Below are 27,868 nucleotides of genomic sequence, written 5' to 3'. Positions count from 1 at the left end.
AAAGTGGAATGTCCAAGGGTGATTGATACTTTGATTATTATGGTTAGTTGTTATCACTGCTGGGACAGCTTTCCTACCCCTGAGGACTGGATTTGCCCCCACATTGCTCAAGACATTTGCTGGAAGCCAAAAGTTATCTGGTCCGTTGCTTGGTGCCATATAGTCTCACAACTCTCCCCCAACATATGATGCTTGGGCTGTTGGTTTTCAGTCTAAACAAGCCACTGCCAAAGTCATTTGGCAGCAGCTTTCGCCTTGTGAAAAACACTGGAACGGTCAACAAAGCTGACCACTCGTGTATGGGAGATTCAAAAGAGATGACGGTCTGCCGAACAAACGTTTATCCGTCACCTATCTCATGGATATAGCCAGATTTAGACCACACGATTGTCCTCACACAGATGTTCCTCTCACAATACAGTATATTTTTCCTTCCAATCCAGGTCACCTAGACGCAGAAGGTGTGTGTTTGTGGCTAAGGTAAGGGATGCCAACTTATGAGCCATGTTATGGTCATGAATGGTTGTCACTCAGTTACAATTACTGAGGCAGGAGACCACAACAAATCAAAAATGGTCAATTTGAATATTAAAAAACAATACAGCTATCTATATTTATGGGTTTTTCTAAAATTTTGGAGAAGAAAAGCTCTTCATTGAGAATATTAGTTACAATATTTCGGCTTCGGTCTTTAATACCCATTGGAAAAATATGACCATCATTCTGCAACCCAGTAAAGAATGCCACCATGCCTGACTTTGTATATGCTACCAGCCTTGAAAGCCCACAGGGTCACCTGTCGACACACCTTGTGTTATGACAAAGGTGAAGCACTGAACGAGGAGTCAATGACTGCACCTATCTCAGGTCAATAAATCAGCATCCGTCCTGGGTGATATTAATTTTATTTCATGACATTTTTATTCCCGCAATGAAACATATTTTTCTTCTGCGAATATCTTTGCTATGAGGGTTCACATTCTTTTATTTGCAAGCGTAACATTCGAAACGTACCATGTATTTACCGCTGCATTATATTTTCCCCACCTAACACCCCAACTGCTGGACAGGTAATATACTCAATCACATAGCTGGTAGGCCCGCAAGAAAACCCATTTAACCCCTTCCCGATTCACTTTTCCTACCCCTCATCTAAGGAGCAATAACATTTTTTTTTTGCGTCTACATAGCCATATGAGATTTTGTTTTCAAAGACACCATTCATCTTACTACTTTCATTTACTGAAAAATAGAAAAAAAAATCCAAGTCAGTGAAATGCTAATTAAAAAAAAAAATGAAATTTCACCCTTCTCCCCTACCCACCCCAAAAAAACCCCCAAACCCTTTTTTCATTTTTCCGGCAATGTAGTTGTGTGAAGGATAGTTTTAATATATACCGACCTGCAGTATATATTGGTATTATTCTGTGGTACATTTGTTATCTTTTTGGTGGGAGGTGCAACAATCGAAAAACAGCAATTCTGGCGTTTTGATTTGTCTTTTGCTTTAAGGTGCTGGTTAAATAATGTTATACTTTAAATTAAATAGGCTTATTTTTTATTTTAGCATTTGAAAAGGGATTGATTCCAAGTTTTTTTTTTCATATTTAATATTTTTTATAAATGTTCATTATCTTTTACGTTTTTTGTAGTTCCCTAAGGGGACTTGATCCAGTGATCGATTGCACTATACATTACGATACATTGGTATTGCAGTATATAGAGATGAAAGCTGTGCTTTATAAGAGTACAAAGGAGGTAGGGCAGGGGCCAATATCAACCCAATGACACTCCGCAATCACATGGGGCAACTGGCAATAAGAAAGGATTGTGTCTATTAAATATCTCCAATCACAGCTATGAGAGGCAGGTGCTGGCTGGATAACTCAGCCGGCCTCCATTGTAAATGATGCTCCGGAGTCTGCTCTATACAAGCCCTACCAACGTGTAACATACATGGACCTTGGAAAAAGAAGCTTGTGGATCGTTATGGTTTCAGCATCTTCAACCCCTTATGATAACAGTAGCTCCCTGGAGCCAAACCCTCAGAGGGATGTGTAGCATTACAAGTGGCCACTGACATGGCCGCTGCTTTGGGACTGCAGACGATCAGCACATGGATCCTAGAGGGGAACTCTCCTCAGTGAGGACACATGGACAGAGGACAACCTCTTACATGCATCCAGTCCATCCAAAATCTGTGTATCTGGAAATAGTTACACAGTAAAAAAAATAAAAAGGGTCACGTTATCGCTAACCGAAAATTCCTCTGCTATCCACAGTAAATGCCGGATAGCTCCCCCTCCTCCTCGTTTATTTTTACGTAGACTTAGTTTATGAATGCTGTAAATTTCGAGCTGTTCGGTAGGAAAACAAAGCTGCCATAAAGCACTGCGGCTGTCAGTCTCTTTGCCTTTTCTCATGGACCTTTGTACCTGAGCTATAGACATGAAGTGTCTCCGCGACGGTTGTGTGCAGCCAGCACCTGCCGCCAGGTCCTGGGTACTGCGAGAGACAGTTTTCCCTCAGCTGCATTGATAAGGGATCTTTTGAGAGCCATATTTCTAAGCACACATGTTCCGAGGGCCATATTCACCCCACCCATGGCAGCTGGCGAGCGGTGCGGGGAATTTGTATCTGGATAAGCTCCAGTTTGCTTTTCCCTTGGGAATTTGGAAGTGTCTATACAGGAGCACAGATTGCAGGCCGATACTGTACCAAAGTGTCTGATGCGGTGTGAAGCCACTGTACAACCAATCTGGGCAGTCGGTTCACTTATCACTAAGAAACAGGTGCCATCAAACCCAATGTTAGTGTATCAACGAGACTAATACACAGCAGTAATGTCCTGATCGCGCAGGCCCACGTACAGTATGGCTCATCATGCCCTGGTTTATGGCAGGGCAAGTACGTATCCCTTTAAGGTCTGCTTCCAATAAAGAGTATTTCCATGAAAGTTGACATAAGGCAATGACAGTCAACTATTATTGTGTTCCCAAAAATAGGTCATGTAGCCTTCATAAATATAGATCTTCCGCATTATGCTGGGGTCAGATCTCACATCACTTTTCCACGCTCCTCACCTTGTGCATAGGACGTCCTCGTGTAAACTTCCCTGACAGCGTTGGCATTGAGTCCAGAGGCGAGAGAACTTCTCTTCTAGGGAACCAAGGTGAGCGACCTGCGAGACAGAATATGGGAGAGAGCTCGGCAAAACCCGTGGTGCCTTTATTCGGTCCTTGCGGTTTCCCACCCGTTTCATGTATCAGAGTAAAGGTCCAGATTGGCAGACTGTTCCCTACTAGAACAGCACGTTGGGACTAGCTAGGTGTAATCTTAGTTCCTTGAACCGGAAGATGTTTCAGCAATCAGACTTATATGTTTAGAGGTTTTGGACATTTTTGATATACAACCCCTGGCAAAAATTATGGAATCACCGGCCTTGGAGGATGTTCATTCAGTTGTTTAACTTTGTAGATAAAAAGCAGATCACAGACATGGCACAAAGCTAAAGTCATTTCAAATGGCAACTTTCTGGCTTTAAGAAACAGTAACAGAAATCAAGAACAAAAGAATGTGGTAGTCAGTAATGGTTACTTTTTAGACCAAGCATAGAGGAAAAATTATGGAATCACTCAATGCTGAGGGAAAAAATTATGGAATCATGAAAAACAAACAAAAAAACACTCCAACACATCACTAGTATTTTGTTGCACCACCTCTGGCTTTTATAACAGCTTGCAGTCTCTGAGGCATGGGCTTAATGAGTGTCAAAGAGTACTCTTCATCAATCTGGCTCCAACTTTCTCTGATTGCTGTTGCCAGATCAGCTTTGCAGGTTGGAGCCTTGTCATGGACCATTTTCTTCAACTTCCACCAAAGATTTTCAATTGGATTGAGATTCGGACTATTTGCAGGCCATGACATTGACCTTATGTGTCTTTTTTCAAGAAATGTTTGCACAGTTTTTGCTCTATGGCAGGATGCATTATCATCTTGAAAAATGATTTCATCATCCCCAAACATCCTTTCCATTGATGGGATAAGAAAAGTTTCCAAAATATCAACATAAACTTGTGCATTTATTGAAGATGTAATGACAGCCATCTCCCCAGTGCCTTTACCTGACATGCAGCCCCATATCATCAATGACTGTGGAAATTTGGATGTTCTCTTCAGGCAGTCATCTTTATAAATCTCATTGGAACAGCACCAAACAAAAGTTCCAGCATCATCACCTTGCCCAATGCAGATTCGCGATTCATCACTGAATATGACTTTCATCCAGTCATCCACAGTCCATGAGTGCTTTTCCTTAGCCCATTGTAACCTTTTTTTTTCTGTTTAGGTGTTAATGATGGCTTTCGTTTAGCTTTTCTGTATGTAAATCCCATTTCCTTTAGGCGGTTTCTTACAGTTCGGTCACAGACGTTGACTCCAGTTTCCACCCATTCGTTCTTCATTTGTTTTGTTGTGCATTTCCTGTTTTGGAGACATATTGCTTTAAGTTTCCGGTCTTGATGCTTTGATGTCTTCCTTGGTCTACCAGTATGTTTGCCTTTAACAACCTTGCCATGTTGTTTGTATTTGGTCCAGATTTTAGACACAACTGTGAACAACCAACATCTTTTGCAACATTGCATGACATCTCTCGTGTTGGAGCCACGATTCATGTTAGTCCACTTGGTGCAACAGCTCTCCAAGGTGTGTTCACTCCTTTTTAGATGCAGACTAATGAGCAGATCTAATTTGATGCAGGTGTTAGTTTTGGGAATTAAACAGGGTGATTCCATAATTTTTTCCTCAGAATTGAGTGATTCCATAATTTTTCCCCTATGCTTTGTTTAAAAAAGTAACCATTACTGACTACCACATTTTTTGTTCTTGATTTCTTTTTAGTGTTTCTTAAAGCCAGAAAATAGCCATTCGAAATGACTTTAATTTTGTAGGAAAAAAGCAGATCACAGACATGGCATAAAACTAACCAACTGAATGAACATCCTCCAAGGCCGGTGATTCCATAATTTTTGCCAGGGGTTGTATAAGTAGTGATTTTTTTTAACATATAATACTGGTTACCTTTAATAATATTGCAGTAAGTTTCAGAATCTTCATTCCTTCATTCATTTTCTGAACCCCTGATCTAGGTTTAAGACTTTTTTTTATCTAGCTAGAGGGAGTGTCTCGCTCAGTAATATAGGCTGGATTCCATGAGCTCCGTTTATATACACGGTGCCGCTGGCTTCATTAGCTAAAATGTCAGCACAGCTTCTATCCTGCACCGATTTCATCCTTTTCTATAGCCTATTTCTCTGCCCTGTGTCCAAACTCTTCACTGAAGCAAGGGAGCAGAGAGACATCAAAACCAGGATTATTAAAATTTTGAGCTACATAACGGGATCTACAGTCACTCTGTGACGGCAAAATGGTAGAAATGATTAATAAGAACTATTTAGAAAGTTTCTTTCCATAGGAAGCAAATGTGGAGGAGTACAAAGCCTGGAAAAGAACACTTAATTTCCTACGTTTTATATGGTGCCCTTAAGCAATGGGCCGAGCAAATTCCAGAAGTTTGACACAGCTTCAAGATATTAATTGCTGGCAACTATAACATTTTAGCCTTTTTTCTTGTTATTTTTATTTCAGAGATCAACGAATACATTTGCAGGATGCAAATAGGAATTCATTGAATTAAATAATACACTTTAAATGATTTAAAACTGTGTTGACGTCCATATTTCACACCCCTCTTATATTCCCTGCAACTTCCAAAATTGTTCCAACATACAGAGCGCTCAACCAAATTTCTGTGTGCCAGAGCGCGTCGGAGGGGCTTGACTGATTAGCTTGGATTAGCTAAGCCCTTTAGTTTTTACATAGGCCATGCTGGGAAAGGAGGCTGGCTTTGCAACTCATTCGTGACCATCTGTGCCTCCTAAACATCACTGCGCTCCACCTCCTAAGACCCACTCACCTCCTTCTGGTGCAGCTCAGATTCTTTCTTTTTACAGTAATTGCAAACAGCACCTAGAAGAACAAGACACACATGGTGAAGTCGAAAAGGGGATAAAGTGGTGGTAAAACATTCTTCTGGTATATCACCATTAGAAAAAACAACCGCAATGACATTACAAAGACATGCTGTATTTTAGGTACTAGCAGAGGCTTGGGTGTAAGAAGACAAGGGCGATGTTTATTGTCTTAAAACTTCAATAATTACATTGTGACAATCTGAGAAAACACCAAATTCAGTCACCAATTGGCTGTGACAGTCATGCCAACATAATCAGCACATAGTCTGGAGGGGGGAATGGCAGTGGTTAGAGCCGCAGAGAGTTTAAAAAGGAGAGTCACGTTTTTGTTTTTTACGCAAAAAAAAAATAAATAAAAGAAAACCCCTAAACTTCCTCTGAAAACTGCTGATCATTAAGTATTGTGAGAATAGAAACATTCCTGAAGAGGATTACTCTTGATTTAATAGGGTTTTTTTTTCCCCAAAATGAGGATTTACTTGCTACTTGCTGAGCTGTCCCTATTATTCATCCCATAATATCATCTATTGCTTATTTTACAGTTTGTAAAATCAAATGAAAAGTAAGACAACAAAAAACTAAAACGTAACTGCCGTATCAGACTACACACAGAATTTGTTTGTAGTCTGTTACCATGGAGACACACCCGCTGTATAATCAAAACAGCAGAATATTTCAAAATAAAAGACCATTAGCAAAGATGATCCATTGTTTGAAATCTAGATGGACCGGAACAATAAAAAGTAGCAGTTTGCAAAAGTGTAAATACCCTCTAACTATTCGTTAATGCAAAAACTATCAATTTTGTTGGGGGGGCTAAAAATAAGTAGAGACGTCTTACAGCTCACAGCGTTCGCTATTCTAGTAGCCTGAGTCTGGACAAACCTCTGGGAGCTTAGTTTGCTACAATGCAGTCCAGTAGATTGCCTAGACGGAAACATTTGTAGAAAACCCTAGCTGTGAAAAGAAATCAAGTTTTCTAACCTCTGCCTGCTATTAGTGAATGAAAGGATGTCAAATTTGAGGAAATGAAACAAAAAGTGTATTAGAAAGTTGCAGAACTTTCATCATTTTGAAAAATAAACTGTTTTTCCCTAATCTCAGCCAGCTAAATTAATTAACCCCTTCCCGACCCATGACGCCTACGTAGGCGTCATGGCATAAATCACCCTCCTGCGGGTCGGGTGACCGGAGTTACTGAAAGGTCACCCGACCCGCGCGCGCACACACAGGAGGCTTTGTGCTTCCATCGCTCTGATTGGCTGTTAAAAGTGAAACGGCCAATCAGAGCGATAGTAATATTTCATCAATGAAATTTGATGAAATATTACAATCCAGCCATGGCTGATGCTGCAGTAGCATCGGACATGGCTGGAAACCGCGATCAAACCCCCCACGCCGGCTGACGATCAGCCCCCGCCACAGACTCACAGCAGCGATCGGCCGCCGCCGTCACGATCTGCTCCCCCTCCCCTCACAGTCTGATCACCCCCCCCCCGGTACCCTCCGAGTCCCGCTCTGGCTCCTGATGTCCCGCCGTCCCGGATCATTGGAGCCGCCATCTTGGAAAATGGTGGGCGCATGTGCAGTTCGCCCGCCGGAATCTGCAAAGCTGCAGATTCATTCATTCATTTTGACCACTGTGATAAACTCTCACAGTGATCAAAATAAAAAAAGTAAATAAACCCCCTCTTTATCACCCCCATAGTTAGGGACAAATAATAAAATAAAGAAAATATTTTTATTTTCCCATTAGGGTTAGAATTAGGGTTAGGGTTGGAATTAGGGTTAGGGTTGGAATTAGGGTTAGAAATAGGGTTAGGGTTGGAATTAAGGTTAGGGTTGGAATTAGGGTTAGGGTTAAAATTAGGGTTTGAAATTAGGGTTAGGGTTGTAATTAGGGTTAGGGTTGGGATAAGGGTTGTAATTAGGGATAGGGCTGGAATTAGGGCTGGGATTAGGGTTAGGGGTGTGTTGGGGTTAGGGTTGTGGTTAGGGTTATGATTAGGTTTGGGATTAGGGTTAGGGCTGTGTTAGGGTTAGGGATAGAGTTAGAATTGAGGGGATTCCACTGTTAAGGCACATCACGGGGTCTCCAAACGTGACATGGGGCCACCATTTATTCCAGCCATTCCGAGCCCCGACATGTGCCCAAACAGTGGTTTACCCCGACATATGGGGTTATCAGTGTACTCAGGAAAAATTGCACAACTTTGGGGGTCTAATTTCTCCTGTTACCCTTGGGAAAATAAAAAATTCGGGGCTAAAAAAAAATGATTTTTGTGAAAAAAAATGATTTTTTATTTTCACGGCACTGCGTTATAAATTTCTGTGATGCACTTGGGGGTTCAAAGTGCTCACCACACATCTAGATTAGTTCCTTGGTCGGTCTAGTTTCCAAAATGGGGTCACTTGTGGGGGGTTTCCACTGTTTAGGCACATCAGGGGCTCTGCAAATGTAACATGATGCCCGCAGACCTCGTCAATACTTCCCTTCCAAGCCCAGACGTGTGCCCAAACAGTGTTCCCCCCCCCCACATATGGGGTACCAGCGTACTCAGGACAAACTGGACAACTTTAGGGGTCCAATTTCTTCTGTTACCATTGTGAAAATAAAAAATAGTGGGCTAAAAAATCATTTTTTGAAGAAAATTTTTTTTTTTATTTTGACGGCTCTGCGTTATAAACTTCTGTGAAGCACCTGGGGGTTCAAAGTGCTCACTATGCATCTAGATAAGTTCCTTAGGGGGTCTAGTTTCCAAATTGGGGTCATTTGTGGGGGAGCTCCAAAGTTTGGGCACACAGGGGCTCTCCAAACACGACATGGTGTCCGCTAACGATTGGAGCTATTTTCCATTCAAAAAGTCAAATGACGCTCCTTCCCTTCTGAGCCCTGCCGTGCGCCCAAACAGTGGTTCCCCCCCACATATGGGGTACCAGCGTACTCAGGACAAACTGGACAACTTTTGTGGTCCAATTTCTCCTGTTAGCCTTGTGAAAATAAAAAATAGTGGGCTAAAAAATCATTTTTGAGGAAAAAAAATTTTTTTTTATTTTCACTGCTCTGCGTTATAAACTTCTGTGAAGCACTTGGGGAATTAAAGGGTTCACCACACATCTAGATAAGTTCCTTCGGGGGTCTAGATTCCAAAATGGGGTCACTTGTGGGGGAGCTCCAATGTTTAGGCACACAGGGGCTCTCCAAATGTGACATGGTGTCCACTAACGATTAGAGCTAATTTTCCATTCAAAAAGTCAAATGGCGCTTCCCTTCCGGGTCCTGCCGTGCACCCAAACAGTGGTTTATGACCACATATGAGGTATCTGTGTACTCAGAAGAAATTGCCCAACAAATTTTAGGTTCCATTTTATCCTGTTGCCCATGTGAAAATGAAAAAGCTGAGGCTAAAAGAAAATTTTTGTGAAAAAAAAAGTACTTTTTTTTATGGATCAATTTGTGAAGCACCTGGGGGTTCAAAGTGCTCACTATGCACCTAGATAAGTTCCTTGGAGGGTCTAGTTTCCAAAATGGGGTCACTTGTGCGGGAGCACACAGGGACTCCAAATGCTACATGGCAACCGCTAAATATTCCAGCATATTTTCCATTCAAAAAAGTCAAATGGCGCTCCTTCACTTCCGAGCCCTGCCGTGCACCCAAACAGTGGTTTATGACCACATATGAGGTATCGGCGTACTCAGGAGAAATTGCCCAACAAATTTTTGCATCCATTTTATCCTGTTACCCATGTGAAAATGAAAAAATTGATACTAAAAAAAAAAATTTTGTTGGAAAAATTAAAATGTCCATTTTTTCCTTTCACGTTGCTTTAGTTCCTGTGAAGCACCTGAAGGGTTAATAATCCTGAATGTAGTTTTGAGTAGCTTGAGGGGTGCAGTTTTTAGAATGGTGTCACTTTTGGGTATTTTCTGCCATATAGACCCCTCAAAGTGACTTCAAATGTGAGGTGGTCCCTAAAAAAATGGTTTTGTAAATTTTGTTGTAAAAATGAGAAATCGCTGGTCAACTTTTAACCCTTGTAAGTTCCTAACAAAAAAAAAAAATTGCTTCCAAAATTGTGCTGATGTAAAGTAGACATGTGGGAAATGTTATTTATTAACCATTTTGTGTCACATAACACTCTGGTTTAACAGAATAAAAATTCAAAATTTGAAAATTCCGAAATTTTCAAAATTTTTGCCAAATTTCCATTTTTTTCACATGTAAACGCAAAAATTATCGACCTAAATTTACCACTAACATTGAAGCCCAATATGTCACGAAAAAAACAGTTATTACCTCATAAAGGGACACTGGTCATAATTGCAAAAAATGGCCAGGTCATTAAGGTCAAAATAGGCTGGGTCATGAAGGGGTTAATAGGCCACACCCCAACACTCGAGCACCACACGGATACATAACAAAGTACTAGGTAAGTACCCAGATACAGATTTGTAATAGGGTCCTTGAGCTTTAGGCTGCACCTAGGAATCTAGCTGCCGCTTTTAGCTCCCACCTTGTTTAATCATGACTCTTAAATGGCAGATTTGCCCTCTTAGGCAGTGATGGTAAGAGGGATAGACAGGTTGCTCCCGTTAAGAGGCGGGAAAGCAGAGAATTAAACCATAATGTTGACAGTCTCCAGTCCCTCAGTTCTGCTTTGCTGCTCATTGCAGAACTCAGAACTGACAGTCAGCACTTTTAAGGGATGCAAAAGTTTTGGTTGGGAAGGTTTCCTGTCTCTTCTCCGACATCCATAATACTACACGCTCAGCTAGTTTATTTTCAGCAAGATATAATAACATATACATCCCTCAGTTTCCCCAGTGCTGTCCTGCTGTTTCAACTTTTATATATTTAGTTGCCTCCATTTCCGAAAAAAACTTGGGTGACAACTATTTGTTATACTGTAAAGTTTCTGTTTAACCCTTGACAACCTGTTTTGTAGAATGAAGCAAGAAAGAAAACGGAATTAGGTGGCTTCAAGGATCGTATGGAATCTGCCATGATCAAGTCTGGGACCTCCAATACAGTCCTAATCCCTGTTGTTGTCGTAAGTTTACCACCATCAAACAGGGACCTCCACCACCTTGGACTGTATCACAAGGCATCTCTGCGATGCAATATCCGACCGCTAATTCATTCCAACACCTTCAGACAGCCATAACTCAAGGTCTGTAGATAGATCACAATGCCCAAACTCATATGTACCTATGAAGCTGTTGAGTTCGGGTCAGGGTGCCAGTGGTCTGTACAAAGACCGTGAAATATATCCATCTGAACTGGGAATTACTGTGGCTTTGTGATAGGGCAGAAAGTGGGGTCGGGCCCCACTGTTTTGGAGATCAGTGACGGCCACATCAGTCAGATCACCAGCAACGATCCGCTATTTAGCGCCTATGTGATAAATGCTGTGTTCACTTTACTGCAGAATTAGAATAAATATGCGTGTAAAAAGTATTTCTTTTACGTGTCCATCTCGTTACCTGAACGCAAATTATTATTTTTCAGATCACATGAATTGGAAAACAAAAGAATCTCCCATAAAGCAATAAAGGACCTTTCAGTTCTCCCGGCTCGTAGTAAAATAATTTATTTGTTTAGATCTTTCAAGCACTAAGCATACAATAGAGAATGCCGAATATCTGGACGTCGGGAACAAGTCACCACTTTGTCCTCGTCATTAAATTAAAGAAAAACGTGAGACACATTCCGTTCTTACCCATTTTCTAATTTTGGGAGTATCTGGGTTTGTTTTTTTGTTTTTTTTTTAAAAAGATAGGGCACGTTAACCGAAAAATTTACTAAAACTATGAATGCAGGAATCTAATTATTACTGTGAGGATAACCTTCATTAACTCAGCGTTGTAAAATGAGGGATAAAACCGGTATGGAGGCACCATTAGTAAACGAGACCATGAACGTGAGACCAGACCAGACCCATGTGCTGGAATATGCACTTTCGGGATGGATAAACCCACTGTTTAGGGCTGAAATGCAGAGGAAGATGTTGTTCCGGTCAACAAAAATGAAATGGTTTACCCCAACTTGTCCTTCCATGACTGAGAGGGGAATTACTATGTTGAGGCTTCTGACCACCGCTGGTGGAGCTATGGAAAAACATTTCTATGGGATTTAGAGGACGACACAAGTCACTTTTTTTCTCCTACACAAAATAATAGATAGCTTTGCCACATCCAACTTTTAGCTGGTTTTGGTATCCATTTGGTTTCTGATTGTACCATCAGCTCTTCATCCAAAAAAAAAAAAAGAGACCGATAGAAAAAGCTTGCGAAACCTCCAACAACCAGTCATTGAAAATCGGACAAAACTAAGATGGCATTCATGTCCATTCACTAGATTTACTCGGCAAGTCAAATACAGTAGAATATAAGGTGAAAAAACGGATGAGCGACTTTGCCTTAGAGAAAAAAGCAGCTCTCTGTAGGTCCGGTAGCTCTACCCCCAATGTAGGGAGCCAAGAAGGAGTCATTTCCGGTTCAGTCATGAAAGACTGAGATAAGGAAAACACTTTGAATGAAAACATGGATTTTTGTGAGTACTCACCGTAAAATCCTTTTCTCCGAGACGCTCATTGGGGGACACAGGTACTGTGGTTGTATGCTACCGCCATCTGGAGGCTGACACTAAGTAAACAACACAAGGTTAGCTACTCCTCCGCCGCATACACCCTCGCCCCGATTACTGGCGGAAACCAGTTTAGTGTAAAAGCAGTCGGAGAATTACGAAAAAACAGCCTTAATACAGATTTCTGGAAAAGATCCACCCTGACATCAACAAAAAAAATGCACATTAATTAAATAAACAAGAGCCAACTTGGCTAACAGGGTGGGGTGCTGTGTCCCCCAATGAGCGTCTCAGAGAAAAGGATTTTACGGTGAGTACTCACAAAAATCCATGTTTCTCCTTTGTCTCATTGGGGGACACAGGTACTGTGGGACGTCCTAAAGCAGTCCCTGGGTGGGAAGTTGACTCACCAATCCAAGCTACATGCACCTCCTGTCTAAAGGTGTGCCACAGCTGCTTGGAGAATCCTTCTGCCTAGGCTCGCATCCGACGAAGCCTGAGTATGGACATTGTAATGTTTAGTAAACGTGTACAGGCTGGACCAGGTCGAAGCCTGGTGCCAAAGTGCCCAAGAGGCGCCCACTGCCCGAGTAGAGAATGCTCTGATCCCTGCTGGAACCGGCGCACCCCTGATGCGGTAGGCCTCCTGAATAGTTAGACGGATCCATCTGGCTATGGTCTATTTTGAGGCTGTGAGACCCTTCCTGTGCCCTTCGGGGAGCACGAACAGTGTGTCCGTCTGACGAAAGGGTGCTGTCCATGCCACGTACCTTCTGAGTGCTCTCAGCAGGTCTAATGTGTGAAGAGCTTTTTCCACGCGATGTACTAGCGCTGGACAAAATGAGGGCAAGACAATATCCTCATCAACGTGGAATGAGGATACGACCTTCGGCAGAAAGGGGGGAGCTGGTCTGAGCACCACCTTATCCTTGTGGAAGGTGAGAAACGGTGCTCGGCAGGACAAGGCCGCCAACTCAGAGACTCGCCTAATGGAAGTTATGGCTACCAAGAATACTACTTTCCGGGAAAGGTACGACAAAGGAACATTTTTAAGTGGTTCGAAAGGAGCTTCCTGCAGAACACTCAGGACCAGATTAAGGTCCCAGGTTTCCAGAGGCACCCTATAGGGAGGTACCAAGTGGGATACTCCCTGGATGAAAGTCCTCATCTGCATATTGGTAGCGATTCTTCGCTGGAACAGGATGGACAACGCCGATATCTATCTCCTAAGGAAGCTCGGGGCCAAACCTGAGTCTAGGCCTGACTGGAGAAAGGCCAAGATGTTGGGAATCGAAAATGTCAGTGGAGAAAAACCACGGTCTAGACACCAAGCGAAGAAGACTTTCCAGGTATGATGGTAAATTCTCGCCAAGGTAGCCTTCCGGGTGCTAATCATTGTAGCGACCACCTCGCGCCCAAACCCCGCCTGGGTCAGAATCCAAGATTCAACGGCCATGCCCTCAAACACAGGGCCCCTGAGTTCGGGTGGAAGATCGGGCCCTGAGACAGTAGATCTGGGCGCTCTGGCAGTCGCCAAGGGATGTCGGCGAGTAGCTGCACTAGATCTGCGTACCACGCTCGACGGGGCAGTCTGGGGCCAGCAGAATCGCTGGAACCCCTTCTGTTTTGATATTCATGATGACCCTCGGGAGTAGTGGCAGCGGAGAAAACAAATATGGAAGGCAAAACTGGTTCCATGGCACCACCAACGCATCCACGGCGATCGCTCGCGGGTCCCGAGATCGGGCGACGAACACGGGCACCATGGCGTTCACTCTGGAGGCCATCAGATCCACATCCTGTGTTCCCCACCGTTGGTAAATCTGCTGGAAGACCTCGGGGTGCAGAGACCATTCCCCCGACGCGACACCCTGCCGGCAAAGGAAGTCCGCCGCCCAATTTTCCACGCCCGGGATATGGACTGCTGATATTACCGAATGGTTCCTCTCGGCCCAGTGAAGCACGTGTCCCACCTCGCGCATGGTTGCTCTGCTGCGCGTGCCTCCTTGACGATATACGTAAGCCACCACCGTGGCGTTGTCCGATTGAATCCGGATGGGACGTCCTGCTAGAAGGTGCTGAAAATGTTGCAGTGCCAGCCGGACCGCTCGTATTTCCAACAAGTTGATCGAGAGGCGTGCCTCCTGCGGGGACCATCGTCCCTGGGTGGTGTGGTGGCGAAAAACTGCTCCCCAGCCGAGGAGGCTGGCGTCGGTTGTGACCATTAGCCAGTGATCTGGGGGAAAGGGTTTCCCCTGCAGAAGGGAGGACATGCTCGTCCACCACTCCAGTGACTGTCTGACCTGCGAGGATAGCCGGCACTGATGATCGAGCGTGAATGGGTTCTTGTCCCAGGCTGACAAGAGGGCGTGCTGTAGGGGGCGAAGATGAAATTGTGCAAACAGAATTGCTTCTATTGCTGCCACCATCTTCCCTAGCACTCTCATCCCAAACCGAATGGGGTGCGGGACTGGCTGTAGAAGCTTCTGGACTCCTTGCCGGAGCGCTAGAGCTTTGTCCTGAGGGAGAATTACCAACCCTCGGGAGGTGTCGAAAATCATCCCTAAAAAAGAGATCCTCTGGGCTGGGACAAGGGATGATTTTTTCCTGTTGACCAACCACCCTAAGCGGGAGAGGGTATCCAGCATGATGCTGACATTCTCCTTGCATGCCCGAAACGAGGGGCCCTTCACCAAGAGGTCGTCTAAGTATGGTAAGACGACTATGCCCCGAGAGTGTAAGACTGCAATCACGACTGCCATCACCTTTGTGAACACTCTCGGAGCGGTGGCTAGTCTGAAGGGCAGTGCCGCAAACTGGAAATGTCGGCCATTGATAGCGAACTGCAGAAACTTTTGATGCGGAGGAAAAATGGGGATGTGCAGGTAGGCATCCAGGATGTCGATCGAGGCCAAGTATTCTCCTTGGCCAAAGGCCGATATAACTGAACAGAGAGATTCTATTCAGAAATGTTTGATCCTGATGAACTTGTTCAGGAGCTTCAGGTCCAAAACCAGCCTGACTGTCCGGTCCTTTTTGGGGACCGCGAACAGATTGGAATAAAAACCCTGCCCCTTCTCGTGCTCTGGTACGGGAACAATGACTCCATTGCGCTGGAGTGAGTTGATGGCCCCTAGCAACGCCCTTGCCCGGGGCTCCGCTTTGGGAAGTCGGGACAGAAAAAATCATTTTGGGGGAAACTTGAAAAACTCTATCTTGTATCCTGCGGACACCTGTTCCGCCACCCATGAGTCGTGTGCTATCGTGACCCAGACCTGGCGAAAACAGAGCAGGCGGCTGCCTACTCTGCTGATGTCGCCTAAAAAGTGCTGAGTCATTTGGCTGAGGGTCTCTGGGCCCTGGCTCCCCTCGCCCTGGGCTGGCGAGCACGCTTTCTGCCCAATGGGTTGGTTCTATATGAGACCTGTCGCTCCCTATCCTGGTTGGAGCGACAGAGCTGGCCGCTGCCGTCCACCCGGGGTTGCGAGAGGCCCCGAAACCGTGCCTGAGATTGGCGAAACGGCTGCTTGGCCCTTTGTTGTGGGAAAAAGCTGCTCTTCCCCCCCCCCCCCCCCGTAGCATCGGAGATAGGCTGGTCTAATTTCTCCCCGAACAGGCGGTCACCCTGATAAGGCAGGGAAGTTAACGACTTCTTGGAAATAGAATCGGCCCGCCATGTCCTTAACCATAGGGCCCTCCTAATGGCTACCGCATTTGTGGCCGCGAGTGCCGCACAATTGGCCGCATCCATGGAAGCGTTGATTAAGTAGTCACCAGCCATAGCGATTTGACTCGCGATCTCTGATATCTCTGTAGGCAGGTCTCTATCCTGCAATACCTTGTTCAATGACTCTGACCATGACATCATGGCCTTGGCTACCCACGTTGCCGTGAACAAAGGAGAGTGTTATGAATGAGTCACCGTAGGAGGCAAAAGCAGAAATACAAGCTAAGTCCAGAAAACCAGAGATGTTGGCAACTATTAGATTGCAGACCCCTGAACCTATCAACACAACTAGCAGTAGCCGTGGGGGGTTCCTACGATGCCCTAGACCCCTCGATCACAGCCGGAGAATTACATAGGCCTAAAGAAAGAAAGGGGAAATCTAAACTGCCCCAGAGCAGACCCCAAAGCAATAGGCAGCCCCCAACATATAATGACGGTGAAGCAAGATGAAAACACACAGACAGAAAGACAGACTGAGCAAAGACGGGGCCCAAAACTACCTAGATAGGAAAGGACAGGAAGGCTGCTGTCTGCAATCTGCCAAAACCCTATCAAAGACATAAGCCAACAAGCTGATATGAAAAAGGCCCTGAAGCAGCTAGGCTTCAAAAACTAAATCAGCACTCAGGTATTTTCAGAAGACAGAGCTAAATGAATACAGCACACCCCAGCAGGGAATGGCAGAAATCCAGAAAAACAAAGCAAAACAAAGTCAAAGCACCAAAGCAAAAGGCCGAGCAGCAAACTTAGCTTTAGAGGAGCAGGAATTCAGACTGGTCTCCAAGGATCCCACAGAGAAATCACCCGCAGGGCAGAAGGGCGTCGGCAGCCTTATATCCAGTCAGTAACTCCACTCAGCCAGTCATCATCATCAGCCTCAGGTGTTTGATAATCAGGCTCACTACCTTTCTTTACCAGAAGAGGGAGTTCCTCGGGCCTCAGTAATGAAGAAGAAAATGAACTCACAACAGTACCTCCCCCTTGAGGAGGGGTCACCGAACCCTCAACTACGCCACCAGGGCGATCAGGGTGAGCCCGATGAAAGGCACGCACCAATCTTTTGGCATGAATATCAGAGGCAGAGACCCAGGAATTATCCTCCTGACCATAACCCTTCCACTTAACCAAATACTGGAGTCTCCGTCTAGCCAGACGGGAATCCAGTACTTTCTCTACCTCATATTCCATGTTACCTTCAACCAATACAGGGTCTGGAGGTGCCACCCCCGGAACAACAGGTTCAACAAACCTCTTCAACAAAGATTTATGGAACACATTATGGATTTTAAATGTGACAGGAAGAGCCAAACGAAAAGAGACCGGATTAATAATCTCCACAATCTTGTAAGGTCCAATAAATCTAGGCTTAAACTTAGGAGAAGCCACCTTCATAGCAATATTTTTTGATGATAACCACACCATATCACCAACCTTAAACTGGGGACCAATGGTCCTATGTCGGTTGGAAAACCGCTGGGCCTTTTCCTGGGAGAGAGATAACTTATCCACCACTTGGTCCCAGATCTGGTGCATTCTCTCCACCACAGTGTCAACACCTGGGCAGGCAGAGGGCTCCACCTGCCCTGAAGAAAATCGAGGATGAAACCCAAAGTTACAAAAAAAAGGTGACATCAAAGTGGCAGAACTAGCTCTATTATTTAAAGCAAATTCGGCCAAGGGCAAAAATGAAACCCAATCATCCTGATCAGCAGAAATAAAACATCTCATATATGACTCCAAGGTCTGGTTTGTTCTCTCTGTCTGCCCATTGGCCTGAGGGTGAAAAGCAGAGGAGAAGGACAACTGAATTCCCAGCCTGGAACAGAAAGTTCTCCAAAATCTAGACACAAACTGGACTCCTCTGTCAGATACAATGTTCTCAGGAATCCCGTGCAAACGAACCACCTGTTGTAAAAACAGGGGTACCAACTCAGAGGAAGACGGCAACTTAGGGAGTGGTACAAGATGAACCATCTTAGAGAACCTATCACAAATCACCCAAATAACAGTCATCCTCTGAGAGACAGGCATATCAGAGATGAAATCCATTGAAATATGGGTCCATGGCCTCTTGGGGACAGGCAAAGGCATCAACAACCCACTAGAGCGAGAACACGATTTAGACCGGGAGCACGTCCCACAGGACTGCACAAAATTCCTGACATCACGAGACAAGGAGGGCCACCAAAAAAACCGACTCACCAGATCTCTAGTACCAAAAATACCTGGATGACCAGCCAAAGCAGAGCAATGAACTTCAGACATCACTCTCTTCTTCCACTGGTCAGGAACATACAACTTTCCACTGGGACAACGCTCAGGTTTGTCCTCCTGGAACTCTTCCAGAGCACGTCTCAAATCGGGCGAGATGGCAGAAAGAACTACCCCTTCGCCTAAGATGGTAGCAGGCTTGGTCACTACAGGGGAATCAGCAAAGAAGCTCCTAGAGAGGGCGTCTGCCTTGACATTCTTTGTTCCAGGAAGAAAAGAAACCACAAAATCAAAACGTGTAAAAAACAAGGCCCACCTAGCCTGTCTAGGGTTCAAGCACTTAGCCGACTCTAGGTAAATCAAATTCTTGTGGTCAGTGAGGACCACGACTTGATGCTTAGCTCCCTCCAACCAATGTCTCCACTCCTCAAATGCCCATTTCATGGCCAACAGTTCCCTATTCCCCACATCATAGTTACGTTCAGATGGAGAGAACTTTCGGGAAAAGAAAGCACAGGGATTCATTTTAGAAGTTACAGGATCCTTTTGGGACAAAACAGCTCCTGCACCAATCTCAGAAGCATCCACCTCTACCTGGAATGGAAGTGAGACATCAGGTTGCTGCAAAACCGGGGCGGAGGTGAATCTTCGCTTCAGCTCCTCAAAGGAAGAAACAGCCTCCGGAGACCAATTTAACACATCAGCACCCTTTTTAGTCAAATCAGTCAATGGCTTGGCAATACTAAAAAATTTTGCTATAAATTTCCGATAAAAATTAACAAAACCCAAAAACTTCTGGAGGGCCTTCAAAGAAGCGGGCTGAACCCAATCGTGAATAGCCTGTACCTTGGGCTGGGTCCATTTCAATAGTTGACGGGGACAAAATAAATCCCAAAAAAGAAATCCTCTGTACTCCAAAAAGGCATTTAGATCCTTTGACACACAGGGAATTCTCCCTCAAGATCCGGAACACAGTCCGAACATTTTCCACATGAGAATTCCAATCCTTGGAGAAGATCAAAATATCATCCAGATAGATAATCAAAAATTTATCGACAAAATCTCGGAAAATATTGTTCATGAAGCACTGGAAGACAGAAGGGGCATTAGTGAGCCCAAAAGGCATCACCAGGTACTCAAAATGTCCCTCCGGAGTATTAAACGCCGTCTTCCATTCATCCCCATGCTTAATGCGAATAAGATTATACGCCCACCTGAGGTCAAGCTTGGTAAACCAGCAAGCACCTTTAACTCTGTAAAATAGATCAGAAATCAGGGGTAACGGATACTGATATTTAACAGTAATTTTGTTGAGGGCACGATAATCAATACAAGGTCTTAATGATCCATCCTTTTTGGCTGCAAAAAAAAAACCGGCACCTAAGGGTGACGAGGATGGTCTAATATGACCCTTCTCCAACGCCTCCTTAATATAGGATCGCATAGCCTCGTGCTCGGGTACAGATAAATTGAAGAGCCGACCCTTGGGAAATTTACACCCCGGGCTCAGTTCAATTGCACAGTCATAACTCCTATGAGGAGGCAGAGACGCAGACTCATTCTCACTAAATACATCATAAAAGTCCGCCAAATAATCAGGAACATCATGCGACTGAGGAGAGGTGGAAAACACCGGAGCCTCACTAAAGGCACACCGATAACCCCAACTCACCACAGACACAGATTTCCAATCCAACACTGGATTATGAATCTGTAACCAGGGAAACCCCAGAACAATAGTATCATGCAGATTATGCAACACCAAAAATCTGCAATTTTCTTGATGGTCTGGGGCGACCCGCATTACCACCTGGGTCCAAAACTGGGGTTTATTTTTAGCCAAAGGAGTAGCATCAATCCCCCTCAAAGGGATAGGCGTCTGCAGAGGTGTCATCGGAAATCCACAACGTTTAGCAAAATCCAAGTCCATTAGGTTTAGGGCTGCTCCCGAATCCACAAAAGCCTTGGCGGAAAATGTGGACAGGGAGCAGATCAGAGTAATAGCCAGAAGAAACTTAGGTTGAACACCCCCAACAGAAAACGTGTGTGCAAAGCGTTTCTCTCGTTTAGGACAGACAGAAATAATATGCGAGGCATCTCCACAGAAAAAACACAACTTATTACACCTTCTGAACTCCTGACGCTGCTCTCTGGAAAAAACTCTATCACATTGCATAGGTTCAGACATTTGTTCAACAGGTGGCAACACCTCTCGTGCAGCTTTACGTTCGCGCAAACGCCGATCAACCTGAATGGCTAATGACATAGAATCATCAAGACCAGAGGGAACAGGAAATCCCACCATAGTATCTTTTACGGCTTCTGACAACCCCTTCCGAAAGAGAGCAGGCAAAGCATTATCATTCCAGGTAGTAAGTACTGCCCACTTTCGGAATTTTTCACAGTACAATTCTGCAGAATCACGACCCTGGCTCAATGCCAGCAGGGTCTTTTCCGCCTGATCAATGGCATTAGGTTCGTCATACAACAACCCCAAAGCTTGAAAGAATGCGTTCACATTAGTCAGAATAGGATCATCTGGTTTCAAAGAAAACGCCCAATCCTGGGGATCGCCACGCAGCAAAGAGATGACAATTTTAACCTGCTGAACGGAGATCCCTGATGAGTTAGGCTTCAAGGCAAAAAATAATTTACAATTATTTTTGAAATTCAAAAATTTAGACCGATCCCCAAAAAATACATCAGGTGTAGGAATCTTTGGTTCAGCAGCATGTGAATGAGCAAGGTAGGCGGAAATTCCCCGCACTTCCGCAGCGAGATGCTCCACACGATCAGACAATTGCTTTATCTCCATTGAGAGAAAAAAAAATTCCCCCTACGGCCTCAGAGATATAGAGGAAAAAATATACACACTTTTTTTTTTTTTTACAATTCTTTCCTGCTATTGAGTACCCTAGGATCTGCGGTATGGCGGGTGATTCTGTTATGAATGAGTCACCGTAGGAGGCAAAAGCAGAAATACAAGCTAAGTCCAGAAAACCAGAGAAGTTGGCAACTATCAGATTGCAGACCCCTGAACCTATCAACACAACTAGCAGTAGCCGTGGGGGGTTCCTACGATGCCCTAGACCCCTCGATCACAGCCGGAGAATTACATAGGCCTAAAGAAAGAAAGGGGAAATCTAAACTGCCCCAGAGCAGACCCCAAAGCAATAGGCAGCCCCCAACATATAATGACGGTGAAGCAAGATGAAAATACTAACACAGACAGAAAGATAGACTGAGCAAAGACGGGGCCCAAAACTACCTAGCTAGGAAAGGACAGGAAGGCTGCTGTCTGCAATCTGCCAAAACCCTATCAAAGACATAAGCCAACAAGCTGATATGAAAAAGACCCTGAAGCAGCTAGGCTTCAAAAACTAAATCAGCACTCAGGTATTTTCAGAAGACAGAACTAAATGAATTCAGCACACCCCAGCAGGGAATGGCAGAAATCCAGAAAAACAAAGCAAAACAAAGTCAAAGCACCAAAGCAAAAGGCCGAGCAGCAAACTTAGCTTTAGAGGAGCAGGAATTCAGACTGGTCTCCAAGGATCCCACAGAGAAATCACCCGCAGGGCAGAAGGGCGTCGGCAGCCTTATATCCAGTCAGTAACTCCACTCAGCCAGTCATCATCATCAGCTTCAGGTGTTTGATAATCAGGCTCACTACCTTTCTTTACCAGAAGAGGGAGTTCCTCGGGCCTCAGTAATGAAGGGGAAAATGAACTCACAACAGGAGAGAGTGCTGATCCTGATTCTTCAAAGATTGAGCGAGCCAAACTTTCTATGAGCCGATCAGTGGGGTCCTTGATAGAAGAACCACTAGGTACAGATAACACGGATTTCAAGGCCAAGCGTGACACTGGTCACCACTGGGGATTCCGCCCATTTTTTACAGAGCTCCGGGGCAAACGGATATCTCTACACTATCGTCTTCTGGCCCGAGAAATGCCTATCCGGCCGTTCCCTGTGACGCTGCACTATGTCCTCAAATTCTGGGTGAGAGCCAAACACTCTATGCGGTCCCTTAGTCCGCTTGAAGGATACCTTATGGCCTGACGCCAAGGTGACGTCATCCTCAACCTCCAGAGTCTGATTAACAACATCAATGAGGCTGTCAATTGTTTCCCGACACCCCGGGGTATCTAGGTCCAGCGGCTCGTCTGAGTCAATCTGAACTCTGCCCGCTCCCGACAACTGGTGAAGGCGAGCGTGATGCCGAACTCACGGATGCCGAGGCACCGGATAGGCCGGGAGACGCCCTGTGGGTTCGTTTCCTTTGCGCCTGCCTGAAATGAGAGCGGCCCCTGCAGTCCGGAGGCTTTTGTGAGGTGGAGGACCCCTCCCAGATCAGCGAGGCACTATCCTTGCCCCTATCTGGGGCGTGAAGGGACTCAATCGCCTTTGTAAGCTATGCCATAGACTGCGATAGCGATAAGGCCCATTCCGGAGGATTTAAATCCCTGGGCTCGGTCGCAGGGGAGGGCTCCTGGGCGCGTTCGGAGTTGCAGGCCTCACATAGTTTATTGCTCTGCGCCCGCGGAAATGAGGCCCTACAGGCGATGCATGCAGCATATAGGAATGTGTGCGTCTTCCCTTTCCCAGACATATTGAATCCGCCCGGTCTCAATGCTGCCCTGCTAGGGGTTGGGGGGAGGAGGGAGCACCTTTGCTGAGTGGCCTCACACAGTCGGGACCGCACTTACCCGGTCATGTGTCCCCCACACGTCCTCTCCTGCTGCACAGTCCTGCTGAGGGCAGGCCGACCGTTATTTCCTAGTCGCGGCATACCCTGAAGTGAAGCCAGGGCCTCAATTTATCCAGCGTCCGCCCAGGCTCCGGAGGGCGGGGATTTCTGATGTCCGCCCGCGACGGGGGTGGCGGTTGGCCGGGCGCCGCATAGTAAGGCCAAGGCCAGCGTCTACCGGCGCCAGGCACGGCGTCCGCTCCGCCGCCGCAACGTTACTGTGAGGACTGCTGGGGGGGGGAGGCCGGGAAAGGGAAGGGAAGAGGAAGGGGCCTATGCCGGGACTTCTGTCAGCCTCTGCTGAACGCCTGAAGATAAGGGCTCCGGCCCTCTTTACGCCGCAGGGCTCTCCCTGGCCATCCCCTCCATACCGTCTGCCTTCTCTGATCAGGTACAGGGGGAAAGGGGGGTAAATCCGGGACGGTGCAGGCACCCTAGCTCCGTCCTCCTTCCAGGGCTGAGGAGAGGGACCGTCCGACGCCTTGCAGCACCGCCGTCTAGCGTTGGTGGAGCAGTGGGGGCCGCACGGACTAGTCTTGTGCCTCTGTACAAGCCCATGGTTTCCATACCTAGGGGTGGACAGGGCTAAGTCCGGCATCATGTCCCACGTCGCGGGAGAGGATACGTGGAGGGACACTCGCCCGTGCTCGCCCGTTGATGGTTTGGGGAAATCGGACCCTTTCAATAGGATCCGTTGCCCCTGTCTAATCTTCATAGCAAAAGAAAAAGCAAAAAAAGTCTGGGGAAAAAGGCCCAGATATGTCCCACGGTGCGGGAAAGGATACGTGGAGACGATACTCAACACGTGCTCGCCCGTTGTTGGTTTGGGGAGATTGGACCCTTTCAATAGGGTCCGTCGACCCTGTCTTATCTTCATGGGAAAAAGAAGAGAGAAAAAAAAGTCTGGAGCAACCCAGACATGTGTGCCTCCAAAGACACTATGCATAAAACTGGCTTCCGCTCGTAATCGGGGCGAGGGTGTATGCGGCGGCGGAGGCGCTAACCTTGTGTTGTTTACTTAGTGTCAGCCTCCAGATGGCGGTAGCATATACCCACAGTACCTGTGTCCCCCAATGAGACGAAGGAGAAAAGCTGGAAAAGGCTAGTGCTGCTAAAGCTGGCGATATATGTAAAATAGCTGTCATTTGTTCGGCAGAAAGCCATCTCCGGTAACTCCCCCACGCATGAGTGCTTGACTTGGCCAAGAGCTCATGTGCTTTCACCAAGGAGAAGGTTACTGCCAGACTCTTCTGGCAGCAACTTATCTCCCCTGGAAACACTAGGATGGAGTATTGAAATCTAAACTACCAGATCCTTCTCTGTCAGGGGATACTCAAGAGGAAAGTTAGCCAAAGACACCAAAATTGGTAAGTTTGGCCAACTTTTCATATGATGTGTATGGGGGCCCTAATGTGTGCACAACCTCTGTTTCTTTTTTAACGCTCTGTAAATGATCTATAGCCAGAAAATGGACAAACAAGGAAAACAAACCGAACACCTCTTCCAGGTTTGGACTCAGAAGAAGAAGTTGTTCTGAGGGCCTAGCCGCTATCTACATGTACTAGTTGCATCATAATCTTTGTTATCATTGCACAAAAAGGACATAGAGTGGATACGGAAAGTATTCAGACCCCTTTAAATTTTTCACTTTTTTTTTTTTAATTGCGGCAATTTTGTAAATTCAAAAAAGGTCATTTTTTTCTCATTAATGTACACTTTGCACCCCATCTTGACTGAAAATAACGAGAAATGTAGACATTTTTGCAAACTTATTAAAAAAGAAAACTGAAATATCACATGGTCATAAGTATTCAGACACTCATATTTAAGTCGCATGCTGTCCATTTCCTTTTGATCCTCCTTGAGATGGTTCTACTTCTTCATTGGAGACCAGCTGTGTTTAATTAAACTGATAGGACTTGATTTGTAAGGGCACACACCTGTCTGTATAAGACCTCACAGCTCACTGTGCATGTCAGACCAAATGAGAATCATGAGGTCACAGAACAGGCCAAGGAGCTCAGAGACAGAATTCTGGCAAGGCATAGATCTGGCCAAGGTTACAAAAGAATTTCTGCAGTACTCAAGGTTCCTAAGAGCACAGTGACCTCCATAATCCTTAAATGGAAGAAGTTTGGGACCACCAGAAGTCTTCCTAGACCTGGCCGTCAAGCCAAACTGAGCAATCGTGGGAGAAGAGCCTTGGTGAGAGAGGTAAAGAAGAACCGCAAGATCACTGTGGCTGAGCTCCACAGATGCAGAAAGGAGATGGGAGAAAGTTCCACAAAGTCAACTATCACTGCAGCCCTCCACCAGTCTGTCCTTTATGGCAGAGTGGCCCAACGAAAGCCTCTCCTCAGTGCCAGACATATGAAATCCCGCATAGAGTTTGCTAAAAACACATGAAGGACTTTCAGACTATGAGAAATAAGATTCTCTGGGCTGATGAGAGGAAGATAGAACTTTTTGGTGATAATTCTAAGAGGTATGCCTGGAGAAAACCAGGCACTGCTCATCACCTGCCCAATACAATCCCAACAGTGAAACATGGTGGTGGCAGCATCATGCTAAGGGGGTTGTTTTTCAGCTGCAGGGACAGGACAACTGGTTGCAATTAAAGGAAACATGAATGCGGCCAAGTACAGAGATATCCTGGATGAAAACCTCATCCAGAGTGCTCTGGACCTCAGACATTGTCGAAGGTTCACCTTCCAACAAGACAATGACAATAATTACACAGCTAAAATAACAAAGGAGTGGCTTCAGAACAACTTTGTGACCATTCTTGACTGGCCCAGCCAGAGCCCTGACCTAAACCAAATTGAGCATCTCTGGAGAGACCTGAAAATGGCTGTCCACCAACGATCACCATTCAACCTGACGAAACTGGAGAGAATCTGCAAGGAAGAATGGCAGAGGATCCCCAAATCCAGGTGTGAAAAAATTGTTGCATCATTCCCAAGAAGACTCATGGCTGTACTAGCTCAAAAGGGTGCTTCTACTCAATACTGAGCAAAGGGTCTGAATACTTATGACCATGTGATATTTCAGTTTTTCTTTTTTAATAAATTTGCAAAAATGTCTACATTTCACTTTTTTTTAGTCAAGATGGGGTGCAGAGTTTACATTAATGGGAAAAAAATTTGAATTTACCAAATGGCTGGAATGAAAAAGAGTGAAAAATTTAAAGGGGTCTGAATACTTTCTGTACCCACCCCACTTCATCTAGAAGATCTAGTAGGTTATTTGTGAGTTATCTGATAAGAAACAAACCCTAGAAGTGATCGGCTCAAAAGTAACTTACAAATGTGTTCATCTGCTCGACCTGTAGGCCACAGCCTTGACTCTCTAGTGGTCACCTCAAACCTAGACTTGCCCCTCAGCCTGATCATGACTCCGAACATAAAATGGAATAACCAAGCCAATACAAAAATATTACAGAACAGATGATTATGCAATTTCCTAACATTTCATATAAAGAACTTTGGAAGCCAAAGTCAATCAAGGAGCTGGTTTATGTGCAAAGTCTCTCATTTGCATATGTAATAAATTGACAGGGTGCTTTTCATATACAATATCCTTGGTCCTGGCTACACTGCTCAGTATTGACTAGGATGTAAATTAAAAATTGGATTAGTGGATGCACTAATCCTAGCGACAAGGTAAACACACACAACACGAATATTCCTAGAACGAAGTCTCATCTCCTCCACGAGAAACCTACGATCTCTGCTGTCTATTTCTAGCATTATTGACGAGCACCTTCTCAGACATCTAGATAACAAGGAGTCTGTTCTTGTTGGCAAATTTAAGAACATGGTGTGGCAAGGTGGTAAAATCATAAAATACTATTTAATTCTGAAAAAAATCATACAATGTGATTTTCTGTTTTTTTTTTTTACTTTTAGTCGTGTACCTACGATAAAAATTACAGACCACTCCATTCTTTGTAGGTGGGAAAACTTGCAAAATCGGCAGTGTATCAAATACTTACTTCCCCCACTGTACCATTCTGCTCAGCTTCTTCTCTATTCCGTGCTGTCCACAGATCAGACTTCATGTACAACATGACAGGTTCCCTTTAAAGAGAACCTGTCACCCTTTTTTTAGATTATGAGCTGCCGGCATTGACATCAGTGGCTTCTCTACAGCATTCTGTAGTGCTGTAGATAAGCCCCCGATGTAACCTGAAAGATAAGAAAAAAAGAGTTGGATTATACTCACCCAAGGGCGGTCCGGTCCGATGGGTGTCGCGGTCCGGTGCCTCCCATCTTCATACGATTCCATACTCTTCTTCCCTTCCTGTCGTGGCTCCGGCGCACTGCTCTGCCCTGTTGAGGGCAGAGCAGAGTCCTGCAGTGTGCAGTGGCCGGGAGAGGTCCAGCACCTGCGCACTGCAGTATACTGCTCTGCCCTCAACAGGGAAGATCTGTGCGCCTGCGCCGGAGCCACGACAGGAAGGGAAGAAGAGGATGGCATTGTATGAAAATGGGAGGAGCCGAACCGGACCGCGACACCCATCGGACCGGACCGCCCTGCCCGGTGAGTATAATCTAACTCT

General features: G+C 45.4%; 1 protein-coding gene across 1 annotated transcript in view; it reads right to left on the bottom strand.

Moving 5' to 3' along the window:
• The window catches only part of POLD1 (DNA polymerase delta 1, catalytic subunit), a 141,103-nt gene that overhangs the window by 671 nt on the left and 112,564 nt on the right, over positions 1–27,868 (bottom strand). The window contains exons 25-26 of the mRNA XM_073570976.1: positions 5,975–6,027; positions 3,084–3,181 (exon numbers count right to left, since the gene is read on the bottom strand). Of these exons, the coding sequence (XP_073427077.1) occupies positions 3,084–3,181; positions 5,975–6,027 (151 nt within the window). The remainder of the gene's footprint in view (positions 1–3,083; positions 3,182–5,974; positions 6,028–27,868) is intronic.

This window comes from Dendrobates tinctorius, unplaced genomic scaffold, assembly GCF_039654945.1.
Source record: "Dendrobates tinctorius isolate UK_male_01 unplaced genomic scaffold, ASM3965494v1 ptg000028l, whole genome shotgun sequence".
NCBI lineage: Eukaryota > Metazoa > Chordata > Amphibia > Anura > Dendrobatidae > Dendrobates > Dendrobates tinctorius.
The sequence above is the reverse complement of the archived record's forward strand: the minus strand, read 5'-3'. Positions and strand labels throughout refer to the sequence as shown.